Below are 11853 nucleotides of genomic sequence, written 5' to 3'. Positions count from 1 at the left end.
CATGCTTACACTATAGTTAAACTGGGGTGGGGGGGTAATCAACTAACCTAATGGAATTGAAAGATATATTCTAGAGGGTAGATGGAAAAGTCTGAGAGACAATATTGGCAGAACATTCTGGAGGTCAACTTTATCAGTTAGTTAGAACACTGACATTTCTCCAGATCTGTTTTAATATTTCCATGCAGTGTAGTTGACATATCAGGCCTTTACAAAGTGACAGTAATAAGGCCCCAGGCAACACCAACAGTCAAAAAAATTGAGAAAACCCTATACAGGACGATAGATCAAGAATCAAATGAGCGCAAAGATTTTGTTTGGATTTGAAACTTAATTGTGGCACCATGTAAACATTATTCCTCATTGCTAACAACTCTCAGACCCTTTATTTACTCTTCCATTTACACCACTTAATCAGAATATACAGTACATGATCATACAATGTAGACTATTCCATCGTTCCAGCTATATGATGCTGACTGCATGTTGTTGCTGAATGGAAAATAATCACAAATGAAAACTGTACAATACATTAAAATATATTGTACTCACAGCATCACAAACATAATTGCTTAAAATGCTGGAGCCATATGATTTCATATACTTTTATACCCTATGCATACATAAACATCTATGTTGTAATGATTTATCCTCTCTTTTTCCCTCTGCTTTCCAGTTATCACTATTTAACATATATCATATTTGTAACCATTTCTGTATTTTTATTTTTAATATATTAGTTATTTTATAACTTAGAATCCACAAATACACTTCCAGGGCAAGATAAGGTTCTGTGCCAATATAACACTTCAGCACCAAACAATAGCTTTTCACTAAGAGTACATATGTTCAAATATACCGTAAATGACTCAATGGTGGTATACCTTTTAATTTTAAGCCCTACATTAACTCGATCACAGATATATAAGATGTATAAGCAGCTTTGCATGTAAAGAAATTCAAACCAACATAGGAATGGTTTCAATTTGAGACAAATACAAAGACTTAAAAATGACAAAATTAAATAAATTAATAAGTTACATAAACTACATTTTTAAACCATCTCGTTATCTTAACCAAAGTCACAATCCCTGCAAAAGTGCAAGATAACTTGAAATTCAGCAAGTTGAAAGTACAGCATGAAATTGTTAGCATTTTTATCATTTGAGGGTCAAAGATGTCTCCCTGCATAGCTCCCTGGTAGCTCTTAACAGGTTCTTTGGACATTTCAGTTATTTTATGTCATTGCTTCTAAGGATGACAAAAAGCCTAGTGTATCTTCTTTGAATGCAGTAACAGCTCGGTATATGGAACAACAATGCAGATTGAAGACCAGAAAGATTTTGCCTTCTTGCGTTTGATGGTAGCATGACCTCAAATCCCTCAGAACATGAGATCCATTAAATTTGAAGACTGTCAAATAAAGCCTGAGGAATATTAGTAACATCATGCACCAGAGATTTTTTATTCTTATGTTTATATTTTTTTTATTTTTGGCTCTTTTTTTGCTTTTCATTCCTTGTTTCAAGATGCAGCTGCTGAACCTCAAGCAAAGACACAGTAGTGAGTTTATACCCGAAACACCTGAAATCCCATAATAAGATGCAATATATTATGTATATATGTCTTTTGTATATATATATATATTTATATGTATATATAGATGCATATTAGCACAGGACAAAGACACCACAGGGCAGCAGGCATAGAGGTGTCCCATTAAAAAAAAAACTCTTTGCTGCTGAAATTACAAAACCCATCTTATGTGAGAAAGAATTAGTGAATTAGCATATATGGAAATCTCGACACTGTCATGTGGGCATGGAGGCGTTTGTTGTCATACATGCAGTACACACAGTTTATGTCTTCACAAGCTCTACATGCAGTTGTATGATGTGACGGAAGCCTCCATCACTGGGGCCACTGGAGAAGCCTGACTGCCAGCCTCCTCCCTATTGACTATGGGCCCTGGGTTTGTAAAGACTTCTGTGGCTACCCCCAGCAGTATCATCTCATCACTGGCTGAGGGGATTATCTCCGGCAGACAGCCAGGATCTGCCACCAGGGAGTGACTGCCATTGTTTCAGTTTAATGTTGTATAAATCAGTCTCCCCCCTATTGTATTGTTAATCCCGTTACTGCCCCTGTTGTCTCTGAGAGGCAGATTAAGGGGGTGGTTTGTGTCCCAATATCTTGTTTTATGTTAATGTGTGTTTTGCTGGATATATCCAGCTCTGTGTGTCTAAAATAAATCAGTCTTCGTTTGGTTTTACCCTACACTGAGTCTCGGCTAGTGACTGGGGAACCGGGGAAAGTGTGTTGTCCCAGGCTAAGGGAGCACAAGACAGCGGAGGCAGTCGGTCGGACTAGCCAGCTCCGTGACATATGACATGTGCATGAATTGTGTGCTTGCAAGACCAGTTTGACATCTTTTGAATGATGACACTTTCCAGTTATGAGCAGAAAACCCTGCAGGAGGAAGAAAATAAACATCTTAACAGGTATTTAAACATCAGACATCTGTGCCAAAAAATATGTAGTGTTATCAAACATTTTCATGTGATTGCTTGTTGTTATTTTACAAAATTGGGAAAAAAGAATGAATCCTAACCCCCTACTGCTTCTAAACTCATCTCCCTTGCTCACCCTGATACCCAAGCCTGTTTAGCATACTGACAAGCCAACTAAGTGACTCTCAGTTGATCACTAAACATGGCTAAAAGTTGGAGGTATATATGACTGTGTGCCAGGGAACTCATGTAGCATATGTAGAACACCAGCTTTGCTAACAGACGGAAGAGATATGTGGGCCCTACAACTGGTATAGCATTATGGATTGTAGGAACATCAGCATCTTCAGAACCTTGACTATATATTTAACTTGTAATTTTAATATTAGAGCATTTGCTATTATTAAGAAGAAGGCCAGACACTAGGGAGATGAAACGTGACTACGTGAGGCCAATGCTGGTCGCATTAGCGGACTTCTTCTAAGAACTCAGCCATTCCTTGGGAGATAACCTATTTAAAATGAAATAATTGTACCCACTTTTCTTGCCAATACCCTTACAGAGCAGGAAAGAAACATAAGCAACAATATTTTATTTTAACAGAAGAAAATGCAGACTGACTGGGGAGGCATGCAAAGTAATCTCTAGTCTTATTATAGAAATAAAAGTCATAAGTGCTTGTTCAAGTTACAGTAAATGATCCTATTTCTCTTTGTTGTGTTACAGATACTGTGCTGCCTGGGATGGGGGAATTGTAAATAAAGGCAGCAATACATTAAACGCAGGTAATTATAGTGCGGCCTATTGACTGATGAAAAAAAAAGATCTTTACTCATATAGAATAGAAAGATGCGTTGAAAAAGGCCTGCTAGTTAGCCTTCTAGATTACGAGTTCTTCATCAAAAATGGATAATTAAGAATGGTGAGAGAAAAGATGAATACGAGAACATGATCTATGAAGCACAAACACAACCTGTTTATTGCACAGATATGGACCAGCCAAAATGGCCATAACAGATGCTTCAGAATGAACCAGAATGACAAATGGCTTGTTTTGGGACAAAAACAAAAGTATCCCAGCTATGAACTCGATGAGACTGGAGTGCTAAAGGTCTTGGCTAATTAAACATGGACAAAGCCAGCAGGCATTCGCTCTTATTCCAAATCAGAAGTGAAGCTCCTTTCAGGATTGGAGAATTACATGGCCACAGAGATTTTTTTCATACATAGTTAGGCGGCACATGCATCACATTTATTCTGTTCCTAGGAAATTGGAATGCAAATCTATGTATTGTACTACTTTTTATCCTTACCTTCCTTTTTAACAAATGCTACTTCTGTAACCTGACTTCTCGGCTCTTCATGTCTCTACCAGCACTAAGAGGATAAGCAGAAGCAAATGATTTTGTGAATATAATCAAGCACAGGATTTTATAAAAATGTTCTGACTATCAGTGTCTTCCCTGATATATTTATGCAGTATCTTTCATTATCTGGGCACAGAAAGGTGAGATACCATGGATCTGTTCCCAGCAACAAGGAATTACCAATGGCGGATTTTACAGAAAAGGCTGTATATGCATGTTAATATCTTGAATAGGAACTATAATGTCAAACATGCAAAAACATTTCTCTCTAAGTGTCTTATATTTTACTCTCTAAAGACCCCGTAACAGCTGTAAGTCTCCATCTGACACATTTCAGAAGTACTATCTCTAAATATGTCATTTTGGCTTGATTTGTTGATTGTAATACATTCCATGTATATATGTTATGAAACAATGCATACTGATGGATAGGTTAAGAGAAAGTTATATGCGTTTTAGTTTCAAGTTTGAGAGAAAGAGAGAAATAAGCAAATGGACATTTGGTACCCTGACTGAACGGAGAACAACATAGCAAGAGAAACATCTAGAAGATGAGGTGAAGCAAAAGAGAATAAAGATTGATGAAGGTAGAAATGAGCCAGTTGCAGTACTGAAGATGGAAAGAAGGACACTCCAAGAGCTTGGTTCCAAGAATGTTACCTGTCAAAGAATTGTAGCTATTGTATTTGAAGCAGAAAAGCTCAATTCGTACCTTCCTCTGGATCAACACAGTAGGGACACAATATGTATATAGGTTGAACTTGATGGACTTTGGTCTTTTTTCAACCTTATGAACTATGTTACTATGTTACCTTGAAGGGCCGATAGTGAACTAGGCTTTAAGCGTAACAAAGTCTGCTGTTGAAAATACTGATTTTAAGGGGAAACTCCAATCCTTTTTTCTCAATGTTATGTAGTCAGGAGGGTACCTAGTAATGTCTGCTTAATGGTAGATGTTAGGTGATGCTGCTTCCATATCGGACATCAACACCATTTGCGGCATCTGTATATGCGCAATTATATTGTACACTATGTTACATGTGGCGTAATCACCACAGTGTTCCGATCTCAAATCTTTTTGAGAACCACTGTATATTGTCTGTGGATTCAGTAGTATAACGAAATTACTAACTTACTTAACTGAACAAACAATACCAACTACATTATGATATTAAAATGCTATTGTCTGAAATTGCCAAAATATAAACCTTAAAGCTCCATCTTTTTGAGCATTATTTTCTGACCTGCTCCATTAACATATTTTCAATTGCATTCTATCTTCTATGCAATTGTCCATATCAAGTCTTATGATTGTTTTTGTATTATTTTCCTAAATATTTTACTATATCCATCAATCCTGACTTGGTCACTTTTGTGGACAGGGGAGTGCCATCTGGACACGCCTACCTCTGTGCCATTCCCTACTGTCTTTGGCTAGCCCCGCCCCATGCATGTCTAGCCACACCCTCTTCACAAAGGCACTCCTTAAAAGAGGCCGATCTCTAGGTCGCTACATTGGGAAGTTCCCAGGTATGATATGTCCTGACAATTTCAAGCGTTTAAATAAAGTAAGTGTGAGGGAATACAAATAATAGATGTTTCGAAAGGCAAGACAGATCTACGCTGAGACTGCACTTCCTTGAGCTTGATTCATTTAGCTTTTATGTAAATCATCTTAAACTATACGTTAATAGCAATGCAAGAACTTACTCATCAGAGTCCTTTTTGCTTTCTTCAATAAATGCGATTGATTCAGATCTGAGACGGTTTGTAACTTCATATGTCCGAAGTGTGACTCCAAAAATATCTTCATGATATCTGTTATCATCCTAAATGTGTGTAAATGGGGAAAAAAGCAACTTTGCTGTAAACATTTATTTAGCATTTCTCCTGAGAAAACGTCTGCTACACGTTCTTACAAGCATGTGATACATTGCAGAGAGGATGATATAAGATGACACAGAATCTGCTGGCGCTCTATTAATAAAATGTAATGGCACAGTAATTTGCCAGCTTATTCCTTTAAGTATGTCATGGGCATACCTAGGAACCTTCTGGCTCCGGCTACCCGAAGCCCCCTTTATGCAAAGCTACTCTCGCAACCCGGAGAAGCAGAGCTTCACCCAGAGTCTTCAAGTCAACACTGGAGTGTTCCCAGGTACGATCAAGGGTGCTGCTTTAATAATTGTGATAATGAAATGTAGTGGGAGCATAATTCATATCACAAAACAATCAAAATAACATGGTAACATCTACTTCTATTCTAGGAAAAAATGTAACGTTTCAACAACTGCTTAAAATCTGCAAACTGGGACAGAGGTGTCTTCATGAATTCATAAATAGAACATATTACAACAGCCTTCACAGTGCATAGAACTAATCCAGAAATCACCATGAGATGAGACTTTGCCATAAGACATAGTTGATAGCATGACTACACAGTAAGAACAAAGTACATATTTTAGCACGCCTACAGTCAGAATGAGAAACACATTACTGCTCCATGTTTAGAAAGATGTTTAAGAATCAAGATTTACCATGACTTACTATGTTAGAAATAAGTCACTTTTTATTTTCATGTCGTGTATATATATATATATTTTTTATTTTTTATTTTTTTTGGGCAAGGCTTTAAGAAATAACTATGAAAGAGGTATTCACCCCCCCCCAAACACTAAGGTACACTCCATTAATTAACAAGAGGCCACCTAAATAATTAAAAGAGCAGTGATAATAGGCATCAGTGATGGCAGATTCAGGCTTCTACTTTCTGTCATGAGACAGGATCTGCCAGTAAGTAGCTCTTTTTGTAGTCACTAAGAGTCGGTAAGAGTGGATGGCTCCCTGCTTAACCATACTGGAGAACTTGCTGGCTGTGACTACCCAGAGCCCGCCTTGCAGGATGCGGATCAGAGGTCCCTCTGCCGTCCGTGGGCGATCCCGCTGATGTCGCAGGACTTAAACCATTTTTCATGGGGAATTAGGTGGGGAATATGGTGTGGGAACAACGCCTTGTTCTGCATGACGCACCTGGCTTTGTTTGTAGTTCCCTTTTCCCCCCTCCCTTAAATCTAACTCCTGTGAATGATATTATATATATATGTCTAAATCGACACGCACTCACAGGGCTTTTTAGTAATCAGCAAACAATTATTAGCATGCAAGCATCACTGACGTTTCAGTCCTTTTGTCGAGTGCGTGTGGACCTATTGGCTACGCAGCATTTAGGTCAAAAGACTCATCTACGAAACTTATTTTAGCTGAATGCAGGAGATTTAACCGCTCTGGTTAGGACATATGATGAGGACAGGACTTTTACTTCAGTTCTACATCAGGCCTTACTTTGCCAGTTTTACTTCAGTTCTCATTTTACATATTATACAATTACGCTAATTCTTGGCCCTGAGATCATTATCACAGTATTATACCAAAGTGCCAATGTGTACCAAAAAAGTAACAATGCTCAAGTACTGCAATTTATACTTTCCATACTAATGAGATCTGATGAGAAATATCTCTTACTATAAGGCACGTGGGAGCTCAGTACACATGAAAGCTCAATTACCCTTAAATATTTAATAAAGTGCAACTATGTCCATGAGTATAATTTGTTAATTGGATGAGTTAATATTGAATTACTGGTGCATGTGCAAACTAAGCACTCACCCTCAGCTTGCTGATGAATGCTCCTGCCCCTTCGGGTGTAAGGTTTCCACACTGTTTGACAATCTGCTGGAGGCTCTTCAGTACATCGCCTGCCATGGTGACGTCACCACATACGTATATATGTCCTCCTTGCTCTTTCAGGGCTTTGTAAGTGACTTCAGACAGCTGTTCACGAAGCACATCCTGCACATATTTCTGTAGTAAAGTAAAAGAAGAAAAACATGTCTCACTTATGACATTACAAGGCACTGTATTTTACCAGCTATACACGTAGGGAAAGGGAGACAGGGCTGCTCTGTAATAAAGATTTTGTGCTACTACCTTAAGCTCTGGTGTGTATTTTACTTCAATTCTGTATTCAGCCACCAGTCTAGAGTAATTAATTATTTGCACATCTTATGATGTCCCTTTCCGTTAACGTGCTTTGGACTGGACTGCATAACTCTAGATTTTGATGGTGGAACATGTGATGTTTTCTGCATTTATCATTGTACTATAAAAGGAATTGGACTTTTATAAGCGTGGATTTTGAGACCTTGTATCTGATCAGTTTAATTCAGAGCTGTTTGATTCAATCCTGAGGAAGTCAAGCTGTAGACAAGACTAAATGCACAGCGTATATACAATGTTTTACACATATACACTGTGAACATCTACTGATCTGTAAAAGCTGTCTCTCATCACCATGAGTGAGTTATATTGGGATGCCCCATGACCTGGTACAAAGAAATAAGGACACAACTGTATTCACAATTAAACATGAGGATGACAACCAGAGACAAGCAATCTGAGTCCAGCGGACAAAGAGAGGGCTTACTTTCATCAATTTAGTCTTAAATGCACGTCTCTTGTTAGTGTTCAAAGAAAACTTTGGAAGTGGACTCTGTTACTGTATCTTCTAAGTGAAAAACGTTAAGTCACAAACTTTTTCTAGGACGTATTGTTATGTATGGCTTGTTTTTCATAAATTAAATGGCTGGGGGACAGACCACACAGCCCTGTATTGTGTTTCACAAAAAATGCTGGATTTCATTTTAAGAAAATAAGATTGTGATGCAATATTTACATTGTACATCAAGTAAGCTGCTGATATAGGATAATAAATTGGTAAGACTTCTCTTCCTGGGCAAGAGGCGCCTTTGGTTCTGTTATTTTGCAAATCAAGTCTGGATCTCTACAAGTTGGGAGTTCCCTGATGCAGAGAAATAAATGACCTTGAAAATAAACTGAGTGCCAGCTAAAAATAAGTCATATATCGGATTACTGTGTATTTATGCAGTGTTCTAATGGTAAGGCTTCACAGGGTACTGTAATGTCCATCTCAGAAATAAACATTATAGACTAATATAACAAGATCATTCAAACACCTTTCAAAAGCAATTATGGATGTGTATATTATATATATTTACAGTGCAGAACCACAGTTCGTATTTTGTATTATTCTATTCTGTTAAACATTGTGTTTATAACCAACTTGATTTCATTACTGTTACTTGTTAAGCGTCGTATTTGGGTTTATGTTTATCATCATGTTATATTTTTATTAAAATGCTGGTTAATATTGAGCCTTAACCACCTTTGGTTTATTGGGTTCCCGGGAATATGCTGTAAACAGTTCTTTAAACACGCCTTTGTTCTTGGCAAGCATGGTTTCCTCTTTGTAGATGTGGTCAATTTTGGATTCTCTGCAGCCAAAGACCAGGATCATGGGACAAGGCTTTAGCCCTACAAGGTAAAGTGAGAATACGAATAATGCTATAGCCAATTCACGACAGTACAATATTTCATGCCTTTATTCCAGATGGGGGTTGAGCAATTAAAGAGTATGTACATATATGTTACTTGTAGTTTAAGCCAACAAGTAAAGAGTAACTGTCTATGCATTTACAGCAACAAGCATACGTGTTTATGAGACGTGCTGCATGACCTTACTGATTTTTTCCCCAATTTTTATGTTAGCGTTGGATTAATAAACTAACCTTTGTGCTGCATATCATAAAGACGCTGTTGCCAAAAGCTTCTGAAAGGAGCAATGCCAGTTCCAGGGCCAATCAAGATGCAGGGAACATGTGGATCTTGTGGCATCTGGAAATTTGGTGCCCTGAAAATGAAAAACAGAGATTAAGAGACATGAATCTTAACTGTAGTAAAACTAAAATCTAGATGCAGCCGTCTGCTTTACACCTATCCAAACTGTTCAAATGAAAGATGACAACATCAATACAATGTAAAACAGCTATTTGGCGTAGTACACTGATAACTCTTTTATGGAGAAACATTGCATCCTTACGCTTGCACAATGGAATGCGGGTGAAATTTGGTCGGTAGGGTGAATTTCAAATTTTTTGCACTGGAGATTGACTTTCCCTTGGAATTGACCTACCCATTAAATGATTTAGCAGCAGCTCAATGTCAAAGTGGGAGTGCGTATGTAATGATCTAAAGCAAGCAATACAGGGCCGCACATACCAATTGCAACTCACGAGGGTCCTTATTTGGTTCCTTTATATGGTTTTAGGGCTAGTCTTAATACGTCAAATCCAATTAGATAAAATATAAGTTTTATTTAGCCATTAAAATGGGAGGACCAGAACCCAAAAAGCCAGAGTAGAAAAATATCAAACCACACGCTTAGTACAAATTAGGGATAGTGTTGTTGCATAAATAGGGTTAAACAGTAGACAGGGATGAGAGCAATAAATGTGGAAATGGGGATTAGTCAGCCTACATAAAGTAGATAGCTGCACTATAAATTCTACCTGACCATAGCGTAAAGCTTCTTTACTCGAAAGTAGGAAAAAATAACCTGACGCATGTTTCACCAGCTACCTGCTGGATTTGTCAGGGAAACCCGTATTTCTGGATTGCGGGTATTTAAATAGACACTCTAAGTCCCTGAACCGGGACTTAAATGAAAACACCGTTTTGTCTTTTTTGTTTAACTTTATTTAACATCCTCCATGTTAAAGTTAAAAAAAACTTTATTTAACATGGAGGATGTTAAATAAAGTTACAAAAAAACCAAACGATGTTATAATTTAAGTCCCGGACAGTGCCCCTGTTGCCATGGCGCCCTGTGCGGCCGCACAGGTCGCACACCCCTAAGGCCTGCCCTGGAGACAGCCCCAGAATATGATTCCATAAAGTATGGTATAACGCTCTCTTAATAACTTCATGAAATTTATGATTTGGGTATCATTTTTTTCCTCCTTCTCGGTAAAAGATTTTTCGATCCGCTGTTTGTACCCCTAGACGTCCCTGTTCCTGAGTGTAGGTTTGCGTATTGTTTGATGTTGGTCTAAAATAATGGACTTTTAGTGCGTGTGGAGGAACATTTTCTTTTGGAATCATTTGTGGAAGCATTGGTCTCAGAGTCATACCTGTCACCTGACTGTTTAGGTGATTAGTCATAATTAGTAACATTTATTATGGTCAAATCTATTCAACCTTTTGTCTCTACGAAAAACTTGATTAGTGCTTAAGTCATTTTTATCTCTTGGGAATTTAATAAATTTTCAGTCCTTAACCTGATTCTTAAAATGTGTCCAGATTAATATTTAATTTCTGTTCAAGTCTAAATACAGATTATCTGTTTTGAATGTAATAGTCTCTTGCGTTTCTATCTGTAATTGTGAGGCAGTCATGCCTAGTTCCTCTTGTTTTGTAATAAAGATTAGTTCCATCAGTCTAAAGGAACACTCAACAGTATATTTTCCCAGTTAGTATGAAAGGAATCACTAATCAAATGGCTAGTGGGAATATGATAATATATAATCATTGTGGATTTAATTCCAACTAGATACATTGGGAGTGTGGCTTTCTCTGCAAGTATTTGCGTTTAGTCTTAATATGCCACTAGCATTTAAGCAGATGTCGGAGGGGCCTTATGAAGAAGAATTAAGAGGTTGATTTAAATAATTGATAAACCCTCATGGGTATCCATTACTCAACCGCAAGCACCAAATAACAGTCAATGAAAAAAATAAATTGTGTAGGTGCTACAACACAGCATGTATCCAAATGCATGTAGACAAATGCTGCCATTACTAATGGCTACAGATAACTATAATGATAAAGATTAACACATAACGTAAACGTACCCTCTAACAAAACATGGCACTACTTCATCTGGTTGTATCCTGTTCAGCCATGAAGAACATACACCATGGTGGATTGGTCCATCCCCATCTGAAAGGTTATAAAACAATAAAAAATGTTCAGATACAATTTGGCAGGTTGGCATTACACCGCTAGAATTTAAGGATTTGCAGCTCCATTATCGCTTAGACTGGTTGCAGCTGAGAACACAA

The 11853-nt window shown here is 37.7% G+C and overlaps 1 protein-coding gene across 1 annotated transcript in view; it reads right to left on the bottom strand.

Moving 5' to 3' along the window:
* Positions 1–5583: 5583 nt before the first annotated feature.
* Positions 5584–11853, bottom strand: part of LOC149289050 (nitric oxide synthase 1-like) — a 31621-nt gene continuing 25351 nt past the window's right edge. Inside the window, exons 23-27 of the mRNA XM_089491112.1 lie at positions 11644–11731; positions 9523–9644; positions 9120–9268; positions 7544–7738; positions 5584–5706 (exon numbers count right to left, since the gene is read on the bottom strand). Coding sequence (XP_089347238.1) covers positions 5584–5706; positions 7544–7738; positions 9120–9268; positions 9523–9644; positions 11644–11731 — 677 coding nt within the window. The remainder of the gene's footprint in view (positions 5707–7543; positions 7739–9119; positions 9269–9522; positions 9645–11643; positions 11732–11853) is intronic.

This window comes from Sceloporus occidentalis, unplaced genomic scaffold (assembly GCF_023333645.1).
Source record: "Sceloporus occidentalis isolate IW3139 unplaced genomic scaffold, rSceOcc1.0.p SCAF_48, whole genome shotgun sequence".
NCBI classification, from domain to species: Eukaryota; Metazoa; Chordata; class Lepidosauria; order Squamata; family Phrynosomatidae; genus Sceloporus; species Sceloporus occidentalis.
Note: the sequence above shows the minus strand (reverse complement) of the source record. Positions and strands in the feature narration are given on the sequence as shown.